Genomic DNA, 24,351 nt, shown 5'->3' with positions numbered 1-24,351 from the left:
GGAACTATATCAATTATAAGTATTAATTTCCTAAGGAGGAGGGGGGGCTGGTCACGCAAGGTTGGCTGTATACGTTACGTCCTTTGCTACGCATCAATTCAAAATTTAAAAAAAAGAAACGTCATACATGACTAGGAGTACAGATAAAATATACTTGTCTAACGTACATAGTCTTTGTTCCCGAGTTGGCGGTCTGATCTCTTTGTAGTCTGTGCCAAAGAGTATAACGAGTATAATAAGTATGTTGACGAAAACATTTAAACATAATCAAAATAAAACACTTAATTTAGCAAGGATTTTACTTTCCTTGTGTGTTGTAATTAAGTGTAACGTGTTACTGTTTCTTTCTCGTTTAGATAGTGTTCATGGCGGCTCAAGAAGATGAAATTAAAAGTCTCATGGAGAAAAATAATGAATTGGTGCAAAAAGTTCAGTATTGGAAGATGACAGCGGCTCAGAGGGAAAATGAGAAGTTGGAGCTAATGAAAGAGATCAATGAGCTGAGACTCAAAGTGATTGTAAGTTTTGCGGTTGCTCAACGTCGCAGGAAACAGCTGTAGATGACAGGTCAATGACCGTGAAAGTGCCCTTAATTTTAGCTTAAGATTTAGTCTATCAAATTTTCTGGTTAATGAAAATTATGCATATTGTTTGATAATATTGCGACTATATTGAACTTACTCTTTCGTGATTTTTAGGGTTCCGTACCCAAAGGGTCAAAATGGCACCCTATTACTAAGACTCCACTGTCCGTTTGTGTCTGTCACCAGGCTGTATCTCATAAACCATGATAGCTAGATGATTTATTTCTGTTGCTGATAGCAGCAGAATAATAAAAACTGAACAAGTGCAAGTCGGACTCGCCCTCCGAGGGTTCTGTACCTTTCAGTATTTTTTGATCTATATCAAAAAATATTACTAAGGTCCACCAATTGTTCGCAAATTAATTGGCTGAGCATTTTAGGAGCTCCCAGGGACCACTAAAATACTGAAAGGTACAGAACCCTCGGAGGGCGAGTCCGACTTGCACTTGTTCGGTTTTTATTATTCTGTAAAATCAAGTAATTACTAAATAATTTTTATTATTTTAATCATACCATACTGAATCATATTCCAAGCAAGGAAACCGTGGACCATTAATAGTGGTCCCTGGGAGCTCCTAAAATGCTCAGCCAATTAATTTGCGAACAATTGGTGGACCTTAGTAATATTTTTTGAGTATTTATCTGAAAGCAGTGGCGGATCTGCCCTAAGGCCCAGTAGGCCCAGCCTAGGGTGGCCAGATATTAGGGGCAGTCATTTGAAAATCAACTGATGGGTGCTGAGAAAGGGGTGGCTAATACTTACTACAGGGCCTGGGGCTTAGAGCGGCAAAGACTGCAAATTCACCATTGTCTGAAAGACAATAATTTCTGTAAAGAATGGCTCCAACTGGTTACACTCATATCATTATCTTTTCCAGCGCCTCAAAAGCGGCGGTGCCGCAGACGCACGCAAGCTGGATGCTGCACTCCAACAAGCTAGCGAGCAGGCTCTCTCCCACCTTGTGCAGGCCTCAAGTGCCGTCGCACGCACCATTGAGCTAGCCAAGACTTATATGAGAGACCGGGAAGGTAAATTTCTTTTTAAAAGTTAGTTACATTTATATCAGTTCAATGGTCAAATAAGTCCAAGAAAAAGGCTGTCCTGCGATACCACGTTGTGGGCTATCAGAATATACCCCATGTATGTTAGCCGTTTTTTCCTAGTTTTCGAGTTATGATTTTTTTAACTTTTGTTAAGAAATTCCGGGTTAGAAATGTAAAGGATTTTTTTTTATAATTTATTATTATTATTATAGCCTTTTCTTCCATACCCATTTTTAGTTTAACTTTGTATTTTTGAACTTGTTGTTTTATTTATTTATATGGATCCCTCTCTGGGTGAAGGCCTCCTCCAGTTTTTTCCATCTTTCTCTGTCTTCTCCTGTCTCCATCCAATGTTTTATAATACTACTATTATTATATTTTATAATACTACTATTATAATAATACTTTTTTATAATACTTAGTGTTTACAATAAATGTTACTTTTTCTTTATTTATTTTATCCCTTTAATATTTTTCACAAACTGATTTATCCATTTTGTTTAAACAAAATAATCATTTTAAGTATGGGCGGCATGCTCCCTATGTAAGGATCACGGAAAGGCCTAACTAGGTAATCGGTACTTAATATTAATTATCCGTTTAAACACAGGCGCAGACACAGTGTCTCCAAGATGGAGTAACATCAGCAATTCCACTGAGAAGGTGCACCGGGTGCCTCCCATGATGATGGGCGGACAGTCCATACAGCCCGTAGTGTCACTTAGCAGGGCCACTCTCAACATTAACACTTCTAGTAAGTATGATTATAAAGCCAGCTGTTGGCCCGCGAACCAACCCGGTATCCATTGCGCGGCTGCCTCGCGAGCCAATGTTCGATAGTTTGCCGCGCAATATGGAGACAGGGCTTAAGAAGATACATATACATATATGACCATTTTTTCATTATTCAAGATTAAGATTTAGGTATATGTCAGTTACTAAAACGATTGATTGTCAATAATAAATTTGTTCTACAATTAATCTAGATATTGAAGTTAATCAAACAGTAGTTTTTGGTATACGGGATAATAACATGGTTTATATTTAGTGTATGTATAATTTAAATCATTAATCAAAACTATTTTTGATTATTTTCAGGACAAACAGCTAGGAGTCCAAACTCTAGTCGCAATGTTACCGTTAGAGCGTTACCAATGCACATGCTACAAGGTACGTTTTATTTTACTACTACATTTTAATTTTTTATAACACAAGTTAAATTTGATCCACTTCCTGGTTTCTAATGAAACTGGAAATTTACATACATATGTAAGTCGGGCGACGATGGAATATTATGGTACCCTCGAGCTGATCTGATGATGGAGACACGAGGTGGCCATAGGAACACTGTGATAAAACAACGCAACCTAATTGTGTTTGGGGTTTTTGGAATTGTCTCGATGACTATAAGTTGCCTGTGAAATAGAAAAGTACAATCAGCAAAATGAAATTTTTGACAAAAAACTTATTTTGAAATAAGCGATGTATTTGAAAATTAAAGTGTCACCCGTCAAAGCGGTTCTAGGCATTTACTCACTAGATGACGCTTTTTAAAATTTGTTGAGAGTTTTTAATGTGAATGGTATTTTCAGATGTATACATTCCGCTGACGAGGATAGACATGAGGGACATTCCAAACCACAACGAGACTGACCAAGAGGCTGCCGATGACAGCGGGGACAACATCCCGTTTGACTGTAAGTGTGTTAGCAGTTCTACTATACCAACTGGCGACTGAGATCATAATGCTATCTCCTTTACCCTTGTTAAGACCAACCAAGAGTGAAAGACATGGCATTATGATTTGACTCGCCACTTAGTTTTGCAGCAAGTATAAAATAGTAAAAAAATAGGTTTCGGAGTTTTCATCGCTCGGTAAGATGATAGTGAGCTATGGAATCGATATTTACCTACATTAAAATTGAAGTCATACTTATCCTTGTATGCAAGTGTTATATGTCATAATTTCATAGAAGTTTGACGTTTTACACTTGCACAGTCTGTGCTGTCAAAATCGTTGCAGAGATATCTTGTTCTAAGTCTAATAATTGTTCTTTTCAGCAAGCATGGAGGAGGTTGCCGAGGAACCTCAAAACCTGACCGACGATGACGATTACGAATCATCGTAAGTGATTTTTGCAATTACTACACTGATATCCGGAATTAGAAAGATTAACGGGTAAATCGTCAATTACTGGCCACTGTTTAATAACTAGCCACTTTATACTAAAAAGTGCGGTGAGAGAGCGTGTGGTGCAGACGTGTTGACGATTTATTTTAAAAATATTATTTATTGTTGTGATCAAAACTAGAACGTAAATCTATTACCATAGAAGTTGTTTTAGATTGCTAGCCAAGTGTGTGTCGATTCATTTCGTATGTAAGCCGGCGCAAGTGGCTTATCAGCGCGCAACTAATTTAGCCCGGTGGAGCGTTCTCATAAACCAACGGTTAATTGACGACGCACAGGTGATACAATATGAGTGACCAAGACAATCTTCCTTCGTCGCAATCGCAGCCCGACCTATCAAAAATAAATCAAAGTGAGACAGCTATAGACTACAAAGCTGCCCGCAAGAGGAAACGCCATGATAATAATGATGACTTAAGAACAGATTTAAAAGATTTTCGCGAGGAAATGCGCTCCCTGCTAAAAGATTTTTCTGTAAAGCAAAACGCAAAAATGGAAAGTATTGCAACAGACATCTCAACAATAAAAGACCAAATAAATAACGTTCAGCACAAAACGGACCAGCTCGTTTTGGAGCATGACAAACTTAAAACAGAAGTTGCTGAGCTCAGAACCAGCGCTAACGAAGTAACGCAGAGAGTGGTTTCATTGGAGACAGACGTACAAGACTTGAGGGCATCAGCGACGCAAGGATCATCAGCAGCACCACAGATGGCACTCGCGTGCGAAGATCTGATGAAAGAAATCAATGAGCGTTGTATCTCTCATCTCATTGGCCTTCGAGTCTATTACAGACTATACAAGCAGTGTCAGGTAGGGAGACAACGTTTTTCGTGGCTGTGTAAGCCAATACGGGAGCGGCAAACACGACCACAGGCCTGGCAGGTGTGATGTGCCCGTGGCGAGCAGGTGTCGGGCTGATGACGCTTGGCTCGCTTACTTGCGAGTGTCTTAAACCAAGCGTCGTCGTGAATTTTACGACCGTCAAATACCAGTTTGCGCCACTTGACTCTGTCCTCGGCATGTTTCTCCCAATTGTCAACCGGGATGTTGAAGGCGTGCATGTCTCGTTTGGCGCAATCTTTATGTCGTAACATTGGCCGACCTACGCTTCTCTTGGCATCAGCTATGGCACCAAGCAAAACACGCCGCGGTAAACGAGTAGGTTGCATACGAAGCACATGCCCCAGCCAACGTAAGCGTCTCTGCTTTAGCAGCGCAAAGAGGCTGGGCAGCTGAGCAATCTCAAGCACCCTTTCGTTTGTGACCCTATCCTTCCAGTGTATGCCCAAAATGTTCCGGATGCAGCGCATGTGGAAAGCGTTAAGACGACGTTCGTGCTTGGCGTACGAGGTCCAGGTCTCAGCCCCGTACAAGAGTATGCTCAGGATGCACGTTTGATAAACAACCATCTTGGTTTTCCTGGTAAGGTGTTTATTTTGCCATACTCTTGTACTCAACTTCCCAAACATCGTCGCCGCTTTTCCGATACGAACGTCAATTTCTGCATCCGGTGAGAGATTGTTAGTCACCGTCGACCCGAGGTAGCAAAATTTGTCGACTGACTCGAGCGGGGCGCCATCCAACAGGATTTTCGGTGTTTCCGCACACCCTTGAGCCAGTACAACTGTTTTTCGGGGATTTATGGACATAGAGAATAGAGCACAGGCACGCGAAAACTTGTCCATAATGGTCTGAAGCTCAAGCTGCGATGTGGCGATGAAGGCTGCGTCGTCGGCAAATAGCAAACTGTCAACGAATAAATCGTCTCGTTTTTGCTTAGACTTTAATAGTGACACATTGTAAAGTTTTCCGTCAGCCCTCGTATGAAGATGGATACCCTGTTGGTCGTCACCGAACGCAGTTTTCAGCAGTAACGAGAAGAATATACCAAACAGGGTAGGCGCCAGTACGCAGCCTTGCCGAACACCTCGACGCATAGAGAACGGGTCAGACACGGTACCGTCGAACACCACTGCACCTTGCATACCCTCGTGAAACGACTTCACAAGACTCAATAGTTTTGGGGGGCATCCAATGTGTTCTAGTACGGAGTAAAGCCCTTCCCTGCTGACGGTGTCGAAGGCCTTATTCAGGTCAACGAACGCCACAACAAGGGGTGTTCTCTGCTCTCTACACTTTTCTTGAATCTGCCGAAGTGTAAAGATCATATCCGTTGTAGAACGCTGGGCACGGAATCCACACTGGCTTTCGGGATATACGCGATTGGCAAGTTGCTGTAGCCTTGAAAGAACTACCCGACCGAATAACTTGCCCACAATACTAAGGAGGGAAATGCCCCGGTAATTGTTGCAATCACCGCGGTCTCCCTTTCCTTTGTACAATGTGATGATGTTAGCATCACGCATATCCTGTGGGAACATTCCTTTCTCCCAACATTTCCACAACAGACTATGCAGAATTGGGCCCACACACTCGAGTTTTATGATGTCTGCTTGAGCACCATCACTGCCAGGACTCTTTCCACGTTTCAGCTGCTTCACAGCCTTATGAAATTCCTCTATAGAAGGTGGCGCCTCTAGTTCGACCCAAGTTGCTAATTTTGGCGTGTGTACTAGGGCCTCTGAGTCAATAGCAATTGGGTTCGAATAGAGTTTGGTGTAATGTTCCACCCATCGTCCGAGTTGACCGCAGCTATCAGTTATGATAGTACCGTCCACTTCTTTAAGAGGGGCTGTTTTTTTAGGCACGGGACCCAGAACCTGCTTGATACCCGAGTAAACACCGCTGAAGTTACCGACGTCAGCGCACTTTTGAATATTTGTGCACACGTTCGTCCAGTACACATTTGCAAAGTGTCGTGCATTTCGCTGTAGAGTTGACGTGGCGTTTTTAAGGTCTTCCCGTGTTTCAAGAGTGGGCTTCATGCGGTGTTTCAATGCAGCTTCACGTTTGGAGTCAAGAAGAGGTTTTAAATGCTCTGAGTTTTCAGCGAACCAATCCTGGGTCTTAGTTTCCTGGTAACCGAAAACTGAGCAGGCAGTGTCTGTTAGCAACGCTCTGACGCTCCTCCACATGTCGTCTACTTGCGCATTCTCACTCCAGGTTGATTCCGCGCTTTTTACCAACTCCCCAAATTTACTGACCATCTCGTCATTCCTGGTATTCAGAACGTTGACTTTCTTCTTACCCGGAGGTCTGGACGAATGGATTTTCTTTTGAGTGAAGGCAACGCGCGCTACCACCATGGAGTGATCGGTGTCACACTCTGCACTGTGAAAGGTTCTGGTGTGGAGTGTTTCGCGTAGGTCTTTCTTTCTGGTGAGGATCATATCCAGCTGATGCCAATGACCCGAGCGAGGGTGTTTCCATGAAACTTTGCGCGATAATTTGCCCTTAAAATATGTATTGGTGACGCACAGTAGGTTTCTAGAACAAAACTCTAGCAGACGCTGGCCATTTTCGTTTTGTTTACCGATACCATGTTCACCAATACAGTTCTGCCACGCATCACGGTCTTGACCGATTCTAGCGTTAAAATCGCCTAGAATATACAGGCGATCGGAAGATTTTACACCGCGCACTGTTTCATTGAGTTGGTCGTAAAATTGGTCCTTGGCCTCGTCCGTTGATGGTAGTGTTGGAGCGTACGCGGAGATGAGGGTAATGTAGCCGCTGGTTGTGTTAACTCGCAACACCATTATACGCTCGGAGACCCCATGAGGCTTTTCGATTGCTTTAAGCAAATCATTGCGAACGGCGAAGCCAACACCGTGCTCACGAACAGCATCAGCCCTCTTACCCCTCCAGAAGAACGTGTATTGTGCCTCGCGCAGTGAGCCTTCATCAGGTAGCCTGGTTTCTTGTAGAGCTGCTATTGATATGTTAAGTCTATCTAATTCCATGCTGATTACAGCCGTCTTACGCAGGTCGCATGCGTTGCTGTTACTTGAGCCCCCCACGGTGTCCGGGAGGCCTGTCCTCATAGTACGGACATTCCATGTCGCAATGCGCATGGATAAGCGGGTTGTGTTATTATTTCTTTTTGAATGTTTTTCAGCAGGTGAAGTACGTTACGACGCCGGTCGTCTAGTTGAAGGCTAGTGCTCCCTACACCCAAAAGGAACAGACCGGCACCGAGGCGGATCAGTACCTAACTGACCGGGGGCTGCCCGGCTTAAGCGGGCGGTTACTGATCAGTGGGCCTACGAAGGACCCTCCCACTGTCAGGAGTGACCCCTAGCGTCCTAACTTACGCCTATCTGTTTGGACTTATTACTGGTCACTGCCACTCCCCGTGTTGTTTTCCACGTGGCAAACCATCATGGGTGAAGTTTCCTCTCCACAGACACTGCATCGCCTGGGACACAAACGAAGAGACACAGGGTTGCCCAAGACCTATGGCTCTCTCTCGGCCTCACCGACTAAATCCGCGGGAAAGACAAGTCAATACGCGCGGAGTCGGGTCGGCTGCAGGTGCATGACGGCTGGCACCGAGCCGGGTTTGTTTCAAGTTTTCCTTCTTTGTTGCTATCTCTTCCGTTAAACAGCAGGAGGACCACGTGCAGGCGAGATAAGCTGGGGCACAAAGATGTTATTCGTGCCACTCCTCCGTTGCATACGTTGTATACGTGAAAAGAATTTAATAATAATTGAATTACCTGAACCACAGTCAAAAGATCAAAGCGAACGATCTACGTCGGATACTGAAGAAGTCATAAAGTTGATCAAAATGACTGATACTGACTGCCCAAACCCAATATCAAACTCACGCTTGGGTAAATATATGCCAGGGAAGGTGAGACCAATCAAAGCCACCTTTGATGCTGCTGCTACTGTTAAAAAAATCCTTAAGAATCGAGGAATAATCGAAAATAGCGAAATAAAAATTTTCTCGGATAAGACACCATACCAACAAAAGCACATGAAGATTCTCAAGGAAGAGCTGCAGGCCCGTGTCAACAACGGAGAAACAAACCTAGTCATAAAATATGTGAGAGGTGTACCTAAAATTGTCGAATATCAGGCAAAAAACTAACTTGCAATAGCGCAAATAGCCTCAACATTGGAACCCAGGAAGTAACTTATCAAATCGTTCACAATTATGAAGACTTAAACAAAAACAAGAAATCCCTCTCAATTTTATACATGAATGTGCGTAGCCTGGTGCACCCGGGAAGACTAGATGAAATAAAATGCATTATACAAGCCATAGGGAAAGTACATATTATAGCATTAACTGAAACGTGGATAAAATCAGTAACTGAAGCAGAAGCACTTAATTTACCAAACTACACACATCATTACAATTTTCGTCAGCATGCAAGAGGAGGGGGTGTTTCATTGTTCGTGCATAATGATATAAAACAACATATAATTGAAGAGACGTGTGAAGAAGATAATCACTTTTTGTGGGTACATATTGAAAAAATTTGGCCTGGACATCGGTGTCATCTACAAACCTGGACGAACGAACACTGATACTTTTTTAGAGATACTGTCAAAACAGCTACAAAGGACAAAGAGAACGTTGGTACTAGGAGATTTCAATTATAATATACTAGAGGCATCCAAAAACATCAAAGAATATAAACTACTATTTAAAGAACACGGATACAGTATTCTTAACAAACTAAACCAAACCCATTGCACTCGAGAAACATTGGAAACGAAATCTATTCTGGATCATGTATGGTCAAATGTTAAAGGTCATAACTATCACATGGCCATAATTGAGTCTAATATGTCTGACCATAAGCAAATCTATCTTGAAATGAAAGGATGTCCACCTGTTCTAACTCAAAGACTTGAATATGAGTCTGTAAATTATAGTAATTTGTATAAATCTCTAGAGCATAGTAAAAAAATTGGAACACATGATAACTACGAGGACTTTGAGAAGTTTCTTTTTACAGAGATCAACAAAAACAAATCAAGAAAAGTAAAAATACTCAATCCACCAAGGAATGAATGGATAAATAAGAATGTAATAGAAGCAATTAATCATCGTAATACCCTTTGGAAGAAGAGCCATCATGAGCCAAATGACGAAAAACTAAAAGAAGAACTGCGTGTCGAAAGGAATAAGGTCTCAAACTTGATACAATCAACTAAATGTAAATACTACCATAAAGCATTTAAATTATGTAAGGGAAAGCCTTTGAAAATGTGGGACCTGATCAATAACCTATCAAATAACAAAACTAAATCTGAAAACTCAAATCTGAAACTGAAAGCGGGATCGGAAATAGTATCAGATACTTCACAAATCTGCGAATGTTTTAACAATTACTTTGCGAATATAGGCACCATATTAGCAAATAAAATACCTGGCGAATACCAATATAAAAAAATATGCGGTCTTACAGTACTTACTAAAAAGCTCACTAATCTTAAACCTGCATCAATAAATGACATTTCAAAAATTATTGACCAATTGAATCCAAACACAAGTTCAGGAATAGATGGTATTACCACAAAAACACTAAAATGCATCAAAACTCTAATTTGTGATAGCCTCACGAAATATATTAATCAATGTTTCGATATAGGTATCTTTCCTGATACTCTCAAGGTGGCTAAAGTCCGACCCATATTTAAATCTGGCGATAGATTGGACCCTGGAAATTACAGGCCAATATCTGTCCTACCAATCATGTCAAAATTTTTCGAAAAGATCATTCATCAGCGACTTACAGAACATCTAGACTCTAATCATTTCCTCTCCAACAAACAATACGGTTTTCGTTCAAAGTCAAATACATTATCGGCAACTACAGACCTACTGACAGAAATAAAAGTTAACATTGACAGTAAAAACATAGCTCTCGGCATTTTCGTTGACCTAAAAAAGGCTTTTGACACGGTGAGTCATTCTCGCCTACTGTCAAAGCTGAGCTCAATTGGTATTACGGGAAATGCATTTAAAATCCTACAATCTTACCTGACCAATCGGAAACAAATTACCAAAATAGGTCAACTGAAGAGCGAAGCTCAAGAAATTAAATACGGCATTCCGCAGGGATCCATTTTGGGGCCTTTACTTTTCCTGATTTACGTGAACGACATGCATAACATAGGGTTGAAGGCCCATTTAACATTATACGCTGATGATACCTGTTTATTTTACTTTGGTCCCAACATAGACACTCTAATTGAGCAAGCGCAAAATGACTTAAATTTACTACACAATTGGCTTCTTAGTAACCTACTATATATAAACGAATCAAAAACTAAATACGTCATATTTGCTGCTAAAAATAAAATCGTATCAAATCATGAACCGTTAATTATAAATCATGTAACACTGCAGAAAGTTCAAGAAGAAAAGTACCTTGGCCTAACCCTTGACGATAAGCTAACATGGAAATCACATGTCGATTCACTACGCTCTAAAATCATGTCACTAACTGGTGCACTTCGACAAATTGTATGTTGTTTGCCAAATAGGGTTCGCTATACTATCTACAACTGTCTTGTCAAACCTCACTTAGACTACTTAATAGAAATATGGGGTTCTGCTGCAAAATCTAACTTGAAAGCCCTGCAAACGGCGCAAAATAAAATTGTGAAATTATTATTCAATTATAAGCATCTCACACCAAGTAGTTATGTATACAAAGAAACTAAAATATTAAACATTTCGCAAACATATATTTATAATACCTGCATTTTAATAAGAAAAATAATAAATAAAAATATACACAGTCACATAACATTTACAAAAAGATCAGAGGTGCAAAAAAGACTCACTAGGCAAGCTAATAATATAATACTACGTCCACCTAGAACACTGTATGGAAAAAAGAACATAATATATGAAGGAGCTCAACTGTATGATAAAATACCTAATGACATAAAAGATGCCAAATCAATAACAAATTTAAAAAAAACATTAAAACATTATATTATCACAAAATAAATAATGCCCTAATTATCCGAACTTCGATGATACTATGATTAATATCACATATTGTAAGGCTCAGCTAATGCAAATATATAAAATTATAAATATTTCACTTTATTATAAAAATAGGAATAATTAATTTAATTGTTAGAAAGATTTATGTTACTTACATATATTTTAAGGCTACAAATATAATGACCACCAAAAAATACTTTGGTACCCTAAATAAAAAAATCATGCTTACCAAAAAAAATTACTGAACACCAAAAAAATAGGGCCTAAAAATACAAAAGTACCACCACTTTAATTACGACTGCACTTCAAATTGTATTCAAATACCAAATATATTGAATGATCACCAAAAAACATTAATGATCACCAAATCTTGAAGACTAAATAAACCACTATGATTACCAAAAAATTTATACATATTACCAAATAAAGTAAACTGATGCCAAAATTACTAGCCCCTCCCGCTCAACCCCCCGTAGCCCGCACCGCATACCTACCTAACCTAATCTACTTTTCTAGTAGCATTTCGTTATGCTACTAGAAAAGTAAGTTAAACTGCTATCAGTTAAGTGGGTTAGGTTAGGTTAGCACTGCGACCCTTACAGAAACGAAATGGTACTAGAAAAGTAGGTTAGGTTAAGTTTCAACTGCTACCCATACAGATAGGAAACGCTACTAGAAAAGTGGGTTAGGTTAGGTTTGAACTGCGACCCTTACAGAAAAGAAATGCTACTAGAAAAGTGGGTTAGGTTAGGTTTGAACTGCGACCCTTGCAGAAAAGAAATGCTACTAGAAAAGTGGGTTAGGTTAGGTTTGAACTGCGACCCTTACAGAAACAAAATGCGACTAGAAAAGTGGGTTAGGTTAGGTTAGAACTGCGACTGTTACAGAAATAAAATGCTACTAGAAAAAGGTGACGAAGTGGATTAATTAATTTAATAGGATAACGATATATTAAATGATTGCACCATTTTTAATTAAAATGTGGTTACAATTTTATGATCATTTACTATTTTTGCGTTTACAATGATTATTTTGGAGCCATTTGCTTTAATAGGATAGCAAGATTTAAAAATTTGGTTATCATTTTACATTAAAATGGAGTTCTAATTTTGGTGGTCATTTACTATTTTTGGGTTTACAATGATTATTTTGGTGTCATTTTCTTTAATAGGATAGCAAGATGTAAAAATTTGGTTATCATTTCACATTAAAATGGGGATTGAAATTTGGTAATCATTGACTATTTTTGGATTAATAATGATTATTTTGGTGTCATTTCCTTTAAAAGGATAGTAAAATGTAATAAAATTGGTAATCATTTCACATTAAAATGGTGCAGCCATTAAAATATGGCTGCTATTTAACTGATCACCAGATTTAGTAAAATTTAATACCAAAAAAATCTATTTTACCACCCTAAAATAATGAATGATCACCAAAATTATAACACCATTTTAATGTGAAATGATTACCAATTTTATTACACTTTACTATCCTTTTAAAGGAAATGACACCAAACTAATCATTATTAACCCAAAAATACTAAATGATTACCAAATTTCAAACCCCATTTTAATGTGAAATGATAACCAAATTTTTAAATCTTGATATCATATTAAAGCAAATGACTCCAAAATAATCATTGTAAACCCAAAAATAGTAAATGACCACCAAAATTTTAACCACATTTTAATTAAAAATGTGCAAATATTTAATATAATTATCGTTATCCTATTAAATTAATTAATCCACTTCGTCACCTTTTTCTAGTAGCATTTTATTTCTGTTACAGTCGCAGTTCTAACCTAACCTAACCCACTTTTCTAGTAGCATTTCGTTTCTGTAAGGGTCGCAGTTCAAACCTAACCTAACCTAACCCACTTTTCTAGTAGCATTTCTTTTCTGCAAGGGTCGCAGTTCAAACCTAACCTAACCCACTTTTCTAGTAGCATTTCTTTTCTGCAAGGTTCGCAGTTCAAACCTAACGTAACCCACTTTTCTAGTAGCATTTCGTTTCTGTGTGGGTCGCAGTTCAAACCTAACCTAGCCCACTTTTCTAGTAGCATTTTTTTTCTGTAAGGGTCGCAGTTCAAACCTAACCTAACCCACTTTTCTAGTAGCATTTCTTTTCTGTAAGGGTCACAGTTCAAACCTAACCTAACCCACTTTTCTAGTAGCATTTCTTTTCTGCAAGGGTCGCAGTTCAAACCTAACCTAACCCACTTTTCTAGTAGCATTTCTTTTCTGTAAGGGTCGCATTTCAAACCTAACCTATCCCACTTTTCTAGTAGCATTTCTTTTCTGTAAGGGTCGCAGTTCAAACCTAACCTAACCCACTTTTCTAGTAGCATTTCTTTTCTGTAAGGGTCGCAGTTCAAACCTAACCTAACCCATTTTTCTAGTAGCATTTGGTTTCTGTAAGGGTCGCAGTTCAAACCTAACCTAACCCACTTTTCTGATAGCAGTTTGGTTCTGTATGGGGCGTAGTTCAAACCTAACCTAACCCACTTTTCTAGTAGCATTTCGTTTCTAGAAGAATGATTATTTTGGAGTCATTTGCTTTAATAGGATAGCAAACCTAACCCACTTTTCTATTGGCATTTCGTTTCTGTATGGGTCGCAGTTCAGACCTAACCTAACCCACTTTTCTAGTAGCATTTCGTATCTGTATGGGTAGCAGTTGAAACTTAACCTAGCCCACTTTTTTAGTAGCATTTCGGTTCTGTGAGGATCGCAGTTGTAACCTAAACTAACCCACTTTTATAGTAGCATTTCGTTTCTGTAAAGGTCGCAGTTCAAACCTAACCTGACCTACTTTTCTAGTACCATTTCGTTTCTGTAAGGGTCGCAGTGCTAACCTAACCCACTTAACTGATAGCAGTTTGACTTACTTTTCTAGTAGCATAACGAAATGCTACTAGAAAAGTAGATTAGGTAAGGTAGGTATGCGGTGCGGGGTACGGGGGGTTGAGCGGGAGGGGCTAGTAATTTTGGCATCAGTTTACTTTATTTGGTAATATGTATACATTTTTTGGTAATCATAGTGGTTTATTTAGGTGAAAATATCGCATTAATTTGGTCTTCAAGATTTGGTGATCATTAATGATTTTTGGTGATCATTCAATATAATTATTTGGTATTTGAATACAATTTGAAGTGCAGTCGTAATTAAAATGGTGGTACTTTTGTATTTTTAGGTCTTATCTTTTTGGTGTTCAGTAATTTTTTTTGGTAGGCATGATTTTTTTATTTAGGGTACCAAAGTATTTTTTGGTGGTCATTATATTTGTAGCCTATTTTAATGTAGAAATTGAATCAAGCATGCACAACCGTTAATTAACTAATGTTTAAAGTTTTGGTTTAACTGGCCTACTACTTGTTTGTTGCTCTGCGCATGTTACCACGGGCATTATTGTAAGTACGAGTACCTACCTAGTCGTTAACAGTTCTGCATGCTACCCTCTTACCTAGATATAAGTAAAAATAATTATGTTTTTCTCAGTAAGTGATTTGTAAAATCTTATGAGAAATAAATATCTTAAACCACAAAAATTAATTCTATTCACCTATTGAATTGAATCGAACATAAACAGCATTCATTTTAGTATAAGGTGTTTAATAACTGGCCACCCTTCAATAACTGACCACCTTCTAAAATAAATTCTGTTTATAGGTGAATAGAATTCATTTTTAGTTTAGGGTGGCCAGTTATTAAACAGTGGCCAGTAATTGACGAATTACCCTATTTAAGACGAAATAAAGTGTCATCGTTTGAGGAATACAATCTATGTTTAAGGTATTTGCTGTAACATGCCACACCCGGTATAAATTATTATGTTTCCGCAGGCGAAGATTAGACATAGTGACGGAAGACGTCGAACCGGAGAGTGAAGAACAGACACCACCTAGGTAATTACCAGGCTACCGCGAGCACGTCCGACGTGTTGCCTCCCTGTCACACTTACGTGCGAATTTACAAGTGCGACAGAAAGTGTTTTTTTTTTCTATATTATCAGACTGTTACTGTATCAATGCGCTAACTTATTTCAGGGCTCGGAACCGGTATTTAAAAAAAACCCGGAAATATATCAATATTTTGAATTATTTTATGCTCTGTACGTAGGACTGAATCATGTATTTGGGTAACGACTTTTAAATAAAGAACGAAAAATAACGTAATAATACCGGTATTTTTGTATGGAGCAAATACTGGTTTCCGACCCCTGACTTATTAAATAAAATAACAGGAATGAGTCAGATTTATTAAAGCTTACATGATATCTAAATGACGTCACTTTGTCATATTATAGGTTATTAATTAACGGACGGACGGACGTACGACCTAAGTGACCTAAATGCACATGCGGATGACATCATATAGATATCATTTAGATGTCAAAGTGTGTACGTCCGAACTGGCCTCAAAATTCACTGTCAAACGTATAACGATTAGGGCTTGCAATTCGAATATTCGAATTTGTCGAATATTCGACCTGTTTTGATATTCGAATATTCGGCCGCTCAGTTTTCGAATATTCGAATATTTTTTATTACTATAAAAAATCTATTTCATCCGCTGTAGTTACCGTTTCTGTGTGTTTTCCGTGTATTTACAGTGAATGAGGAACGGTAGGTACCCAAATATACGAAGGAAATAATATTTTTACTGTATTCCTCTTAGATAGACTTCGTGAATACAGTGAAACTTAACTCAATTTGAAAGAAAACGAAATCAAAAAGTATGTTATTTTTACGGTGCGTAAGTTTTAAGTTAAAGGGACATTCTGTTTATTCAGTGCAAGCGTACGTTAAGCGATTTTTTGAAGACAAAACCTTGCCCGCACTTATCGCAATACTCAAATTTGATCATACCAAACCTGCCCAACTAGAATCTAACTATGCACCTTTAGCTGACGAATAATCCACCCAGTAGACAACTAACTTTTTCCCTTAAATATTACAATATTATATGTATAATTAAGTCGACCATTAGGAATAAAAACTTGCCAAAACAAATAAAGTCAATAAAGATTCCAAATACAATGGAATTAAAGGCCTTTTTACAGGCCTCTGAGTGACTACAAGTTAATTTAAATCAGAAAATAATTACCTACTAAAAAAGATATCTTACATACCTACCTAGGTGTTTGGATGGTTAAAGTTATATTATTTCACGCAACGACGCATTTATAATAAAAGTTTTATCTAGAAATATTGAATACGTCTTATTTTGGCGTTTTACTTGTTTTTATAAATGTGGGCATCTCATAGTAGGATGATAAAATCTAGTTAATTAATAGATTTCTGCAAAATATCATTAGTTTTAGCAATATGTGAAAAAAGCTTTTGAATAAAACGATATTAAACCGATTTCTCGTTACTTTTCTTATTTTTTATAATATTCGAATAATTATTCGAATATTCGAATATGTCGTCAGAAAAAGTCGAATATTCGAATACCTGAAAGTTTCGAATATTTGCAATCCCTAATAACGATGATCTAAATAAAAAATGTTTCCCAGTTTGTAATTTGTACTTTATTTCTATAGAGCTAGAGTGGAAAATCCCCTGGAGGGTCCCAGCTGGTTACTGGACGCGCCGCGTGAGCCTGACTCCACTACTGAAGAGGCTCTTAACACACCTACTAATACTGACAGTCCTGAGGTAATACCGTAAATAACGTTTTATTTGGAATAATTACTAAATATTGATTATTACAATTATTACCTTAAAGATGTTAAAAATTTTCCAGTACATGGTAATTTGTCAGTAACTGGCCACCGGCCGATAACTGGCCACCCTAAACTAAAAATGTATTATTTTCACCTTTAAACAAAATTCATTTTAGTATAAGGTTTCAGTAACTGGCCAGCCTTCGATAACTATAGCCACCTTATACTAAAATTAGTTCTGTTTATAGGTGAATAAAATTCATTTTTAGTTTAGAGTGGTCAGTTACTAACAGGTGACCCATTTACTAGCAGGTGGCCAGTTACTAACAGGTGGCCCATTTACTAGCAGGTGGCCAGTTACTAACAAGTGGCCAGTTACTGGTGAATTTCCCTAATTTTGATTTTTCCATTTGGTGGTTACGCGAATATAACCTCTTGTTTAATCAAAATAACGGTGTATTTTGGATGTCCTCAGGCTCTGCCGGAGCCGGACGGTGTGCCGGCGCGCGTGTTCACGCCCACCGTGCGGCGGCGCCGGCGCACCGCCACGCCGCCGCCCCCGCCGCCGCACACGAGAGACGAGCTCAATGGGTATGTATAGTATGTATAAATTACCAATTTATGGTGAATGAATTGTTAATCGATTCGATTTTAGAAAGCAAGTGAAATATGACACATTTTAACTGACTTTTTAAGATTCCGTACCTCAAAAGGAAAAAACGGAACCCTTATCCTTATAGGATCACTTTCTTCTGCGTCCGTCTGTCTGTCGAGACCCTTTATCTCGGGAACGCGTGAAGGTATCGAGTTAAAATCAAAACCATGTACTCGGGTCCACAGGCCTTTAAACCTGTGAAAAAAATCAAACTTATAAGTTAACGTAAAAAAAAGATACGGCCGTATTTATGCCGCAAAAACATATGTTCCGACACTCTCAAGTTAATCAAAATTTATACGATACTTCCCGATGGCCTAGAACTATAAACTTTGGCAAGTAATATTGTCTTACACTACAAGTACAGGCAAAATCTCAAACTATGAATTTGTAAAAAAATAAAAAAATAGAAATAAAATAAGAAATAAGTTAAATTTGTACGGAACCCTCTTTGTGGGAGACTCCGACTCACACTTTTTTTGGTTTTTATTGACAAGGAGTATTTAAAATCATTTTTCCAGTTCGCTCTCCTGCTCCCGCGTCCTACAAGTCCTTGTACCTAAATTACTAGTGACAGATCCGACTTCGCCGGCCCACAAGCGACTGAAACCGCGCTTCGACGCGCCCAGCCCTAACGGAGCCACTGACTCTCGAGTCATCGTGTCGTGAGTACATTGTAAATATTAAAGTTTGTCAAAGGACTGTCTCATTTCAATCATAGACAGAGAGAATCATACTATCTTTGTCTTACACTAGTACTAGCACCCAAAAGAAAAGGATGAATATAGTTTTCCTAGTTCTTACTGACTGACAAATTAGTTTGGACCAACTTTATACAGTCAGCAGCAGAAGTTGCTAAGCATGCGTAGTGTTCAAAATTACCTTGACACGCTCTTATTCTCTTAACAATAAAGTTTTTTTTTTTTTTTTTTAATTTATTTTTCAGAAAAGTATTGCGTCAAGAGTATTGCGTTGTTGTTGCGTCAAGATCATTTTAAACACCTCGCCCGCTTAGCAACTGTTGCTGACTGTACCTGCTGACGACCTGTCTGGCCTAGTGGGTAGTGACCCTGCCTATGACGCCGATGGTCCCGGGTTCGAATCCCGGTAAGGGCATTTATTTGTGAGACCAGCAACCAATACGATTTGACAGTTCGTGAACGTAATATTAGTCTAATATCGTTCATATAGAAATGGGCCCCTGCGTTCCATTTCTCGAATGGTATTAGACTAAAATTATTAGTCCACGATAGATAGATAGATAGATAAATCATTTATGAACTGTCAGATCGTATGACATTCGAGAAATGGGACGCAGGGGCCCATTTCTATGAACGGTATTAGACTAATATTATTATAGTGTGTTGCCATGACAACCCATACGATGACGGTTTGTGGACTAATAACTGGACTATTAGACTAATAATATTAGTCTAATATCGCTCGAGAAATGGATCCCTGGTATAACTTAAAATTGTATATTTATTACAGGGAAGAATTAGAATCTCAAGCCAGAGAATTAGAGTCAGGCGAGCCTAGCCGCACGCCCACCAATAAACGCAACGACAGCAGACAGGGGCAAAACCAACAGGAGAGTTACAGGGACCAAGAGGGGCAGGGGCAACAAGAGAGTTACAGGTACCGGTGTTACATGTAAAATCCTCCTTCTACTGTTTAAAATGTGCTAATTATTTATGTTTAGATGTCAATAGGTATTGTAATTTGTGATGAATTGTATACATATTTTATTCTTTTTCTTGAATTTTCTGTGTAGTTAGCAGTTGTTTGGTATTTTTACTGTTATGCTGTTTAACTTGTTTGAAATAAATAAATAATAATGATTACATGTAAAATCATAAAAAATCGAAATGTGTGATGTATTTATAGTTCGTTTAATTTAGCATTAGAATAAAATTATGCGATCTTGACGTGTCTTAGCTTTTTAAAAATCAGTAACTATTAATTATGAAAGCAAAAGAATGTAAATTATAGTACATAATATATGATTCATAATTGTTACATACTTGCCGTGACTTATTTTTCAAAAGTGTTTTTCAATAAGAAGACACGTCTGGATTGTTTACCTTTTTTCTAATGCTAAAAAAACGAACTACTTATAATGGACGACCCCTTATGTGTGTTTTTATTACAATCTACATAATTAGTTACTTTCTGCACTTATTATACAATAGTTATTCACGATACAAGTGCGATAAATCGGAAATTCGCAACGAGTGACGAATTATCTATTTACACCGTTTTACAGTACATAAATGGCCCTTTAGGCCTTTACTTTCCGACGTGGTTACGTAATGTGCTTATTATAACACAGGGTGTCATAATGGAGCGCCAGATGTACTGTAAACAAGCATTTTCCACAGGAGAGACAGCGGCGACAGCGATAGCGGAAGCGGAGCGGACAGGGTCAGCGAGGGCAGGACGCGGCGGAACAGGAAACCGGTCACTTATAAAGAGAAGCCTTTAAATCGGTATGTTGTTATATTTTTTACACCGAATCTCGTAAAATTATATTATACCTACATATAAATATAACTAGGGTAATTCCCCAGTAACTGGCCACCTGTTAGTAACTGGCTACCCCAGACCAAAAATTAATTCTATTCACCTATAGTTTCTTATACAAACCAATTGAATGATACAATAAACACAATAGACTCATGGTTAAGCAGAAATAACTTACAAACGAATACATCAAAAACATGTTACATTCAATTTCGGAACTATAAAACGGAACCAATGGACTTACAACTACACTGTGGCAATCAGAAAATTGAGCAAGTTAATGACATGAAGTTTTTAGGTATAACCTTAGATGAACACTGTACATGGAAAAATCATGTAAAACAGATATGTGACAAACTAGATAGGTTTGTTTATGCTTTGAAACAGCTTAGAGCTGTAGCTGGAGAAAAAGCAGCATTGCTTGCTTACAATGGCTATGTTGCATCAGTGTTAAGATATGGTATTTCAATATGGGGCAATTGTACAGATATAAACCAAGCATTCTTAATTCAAAAAAAGTGTGTTAGAGCAGTCTGCGGAGCTAAGCCGAGAGATTCTTGTCGGCCTTTGTTTAAGAGACTTAAACTGCTAACCTTATATGATATGTATATATTAGAATTAGGGCGTCTTGTACGCAAACTTCCACTGTACTTCAAACTAACGTCCACTAATAGTAAATTAAGAGCAAGGGATGAATTTAAGCTACAGATGCCACTATGTAAGACCTCTTTATTTAGGAAAAACTGTTATGTGATGAGTATTCTTGTGTACAATAAGTTGCCATACGAGATAAGACAATTACCCGACAAATTATTTACTACCAGATTACACAAATGGTTAAAAGATAAATGCTTTTATTCTTTAAAAGATTTTCTGGATTACTCTATTAACTAAATGTATTTTAATTATAGTGACTTTAAATTCATTGTTAAAGAAACTTATAATATATAATATGTAATAATTAAACTCTACTTGACTGCATGTAATATTAATGATTTAGTATTGTTTACCTAGTTTTGACATTGTCATAAAGGGTTTTTTTTATTTAGCTTTAAGTTTGCATGCCAGATTTGGCTAAACATGTGATACTAAATTAATTTACTTTTGACATCTGTACGCATTTACCATGTTTAAGCAAATAAATATTTCTATTTCTATTTCTATAAATAGAATACATTTTAGTATAAGGTGGCCAGTTACCTTATTGAAACCTTATACTAAAATGAATTCTGTTTATAGGTGAATAGAATTCATGTTTAGTTTAGGGCGGCCAGTTACTGGCCAGTGGCCAGTAACTGGCGAATTAGCCTATACAGATGTAGTGCATAATTATTTTCCATCGTATTTTCACGGAAACTTACGAACGTGTCTTGCTATTTCAGCCGGTCTCGGTACAAAAAGTACTGAGGTTGACTGAAGAAGCGTGACAAATAAGAACGTTTCCGAGAAAATACGATGGAAAATAATTATGCACTACATCTGTACAGCGGCGAGGGGTCATCTATAAATTAAGTCACACCAATTTCAATTTTTTTTGACACCTTCCCTCCTCGTCACGCGTGGTCACATTTGGTAAACCCCTCCCCCTGGTGTGACGTCACATATTTGCCAATTTTGACGAAATCGGCAATTATTATTATTAAAAATAATATATTTTGATAAAAGCAATACTAGAAATTTTATAACAAGTAACAGATTTCTGCAGTTTTCCCATATGGAAAACTTCGCGTTTTTGGAAAGTTTTCTTGGGCACATTAGTAGACAGATCACTATCTGTAACTACTAATGTGCCCAAGAAAACTTTGTCACTACGTCACAAAGTTTATGACTCCTTCCTCCCCCTTGTTACAACATGTCACATCTCCTAAGTCCCACCTCCCTCTGTGACGTAATTAATGGTTGACCCCCGATAGCGATTGCGGAGCGGACAGAGTTCGCGAGATCAGAACTCGACGCAACAGGATGCCTGTCACTTATAAAGAGAAGCCTTTGAATCGGTATGGTGATTTATTTTAAATTAACTTCGTCCCTAACTTCGCCTGCCCGTTGATGATACTGTTTGATAAAAACTATTCTATGGTGGCCAGTTATTGACGCCTTATTATTCAAAAAACCTTTTTTTTTAAGGTGGCCAGTTATTAAAGAGTGGCCATTAGTTAATTGACGATTTACCCTAGAAGGAACACCAAATCTTGTATAGGTTGCTTGCCTGGCGCTTGTAGCAAAGAGATAAGTTGTGAAAGAGTAAGAAAATTGTCAAGTGTAAGAAAATCGTGCTTTACATTTGATAGTTGATGTAGATGGCGCTGTACAACTCCGTACATTGTGCCGCAAGTTCGGTTTTTATGGTAACTAAACTGTCAAACCCCAACTTTTGACAACCAGAGTGACCGCATACGAAGCCGTACAGCGCCATCTACCTACATTAGTTGTCATATTTGAAAATCTCGAAGAAACACGAGTTTGTCTCAATAATTCTAACAGGGAAAATCGTCAATTACTGGTCACCAGCTAATAACTGGCCACCCTAAACTAAAAATGAATTCTATTCACCTATGAACAAAATTCATTTTAGTATATAATAAACATTATATAAGGTTTCAATAACTGGCCACCCTGCAATAACTAGCCACCTTACCTATACTAAAATGAATTCTGTTTATAGGTATTATAGAATTCATTTTTAGTTTAGGGTGGCCAGTTACTAAACAGTGGCCAGTTATTGACGAATTACCCTACATTCAATGAATTTTGGCTTGTACTTAACAATGTCATTTTTACCGACATTTAAAAAAATATATATTTTTTTTTTCAGGAAACTGCGGAGATGATAAGAGCCGAATCATGTTGTCTGTTGATAACAGTCAACTGTAGGCGAAATATTTATTGTTTTTATTACTATTTACGGTTACAGTTTACAGTGTAACATTATCTGTACCAAAATTTAATTCTTCCCACCTGTACCAAAATTTACTTTTCAAGGGTCTGCCTAGTTTAGGACCCGATAATTGCGTTACAATGTAATTTCTAAAAGGTTATATTACAAGCTTTTATTTAATTTAAACGTTCGTATGTAACTATGTAAGATGTCTTCAAAATTGACTGTGTAGCCAGTATTTAGAAAATTGTTAAGATCACAGTTGATATTGTTTGTTTTAGGGCCCTATCACACTGGCGAGTTCGCCGCGAGCGCGCAACTAGTTCGCTATTCGCTAGTGTGATAGGGCCCTTAGTTTTATTTTTATAGTGAAAGTTAAATTGGTATTGTTTGATCTTTACCTCGTACCGCCCAATGTACATTACAATGTACACTCTGTTTCAATCAAATTTCAACTTTCATAAAAACAAACAAAGTAGCATTTCCTTTTTCTCGTAAAATTAAACTTCTCTAGCTATAATTTTAAATGGTGAGTGGCACGAGGTTAAAACAAAACTTTTTTTTTACTTGAGATATAGGGTAATGCGCCAATAACTGGCCACCCTAAACTAAAAGTTAATTATATTTACCTACAAACAGAGTTCATTTTAGTATACGGTGGCTAGTTATTGAAAGCTGGCCAGTTATTGAAACCTTATACTAAATTGAATTATGTTCATAGGTGAATAGAAATCATTTTTAGTTTAGGGTGGCCAGTTATTATCCGGTGGCCAGTTACTGGTGAATTACCCTAGTAGACATCTGATATTCTCAAAATCTTTATTATTTTTAATGTTGAGTGTTACAAATAAGTAGTTGTTTGTTATGGAAATGGAAAAAATGGTGTATTACCTCGCTTGCTTAGATCTAGACCTAAGCGTAA

The 24,351-nt window shown here is 37.9% G+C and overlaps 1 protein-coding gene across 1 annotated transcript; it reads left to right on the top strand.

Moving 5' to 3' along the window:
• Nucleotides 1-234: 234 nt before the first annotated feature.
• LOC134790358 (serine/arginine repetitive matrix protein 1-like) lies at nt 235-23,820 on the top strand. The gene is made up of 13 exons (XM_063761126.1): nt 235-518; nt 1,463-1,613; nt 2,239-2,382; nt 2,727-2,798; nt 3,221-3,325; nt 3,690-3,753; nt 15,548-15,610; nt 17,251-17,365; nt 17,849-17,964; nt 18,550-18,693; nt 19,520-19,666; nt 20,410-20,517; nt 23,367-23,820. Exons 1-13 carry the CDS (start codon nt 366-368, stop codon nt 23,380-23,382), a joined length of 1,398 nt encoding a protein of 465 aa, XP_063617196.1. The 5' UTR covers nt 235-365; the 3' UTR covers nt 23,383-23,820.
• The last annotated feature ends 531 nt before the right edge of the window (nt 23,821-24,351 follow it).

This window comes from Cydia splendana, chromosome 5, assembly GCF_910591565.1.
Source record: "Cydia splendana chromosome 5, ilCydSple1.2, whole genome shotgun sequence".
NCBI lineage: Eukaryota > Metazoa > Arthropoda > Insecta > Lepidoptera > Tortricidae > Cydia > Cydia splendana.
Note: the sequence above shows the minus strand (reverse complement) of the source record. Positions and strands in the feature narration are given on the sequence as shown.

Bases quoted from the DNA above. Each gene is read 5' to 3' on its own strand.
- LOC134790358 (XM_063761126.1), top strand. From the start codon at position 366: ATGGCGGCTCAAGAAGATGAAATTAAAAGTCTCATGGAGAAAAATAAT. The intron at 519-1,462 runs GTAAGTTTTGCG...TATCTTTTCCAG, and splicing joins AGCTGAGACTCAAAGTGATT to CGCCTCAAAAGCGGCGGTGC. The intron at 3,754-15,547 runs GTAAGTGATTTT...ATGTTTCCGCAG, and splicing joins GATGACGATTACGAATCATC to GCGAAGATTAGACATAGTGA.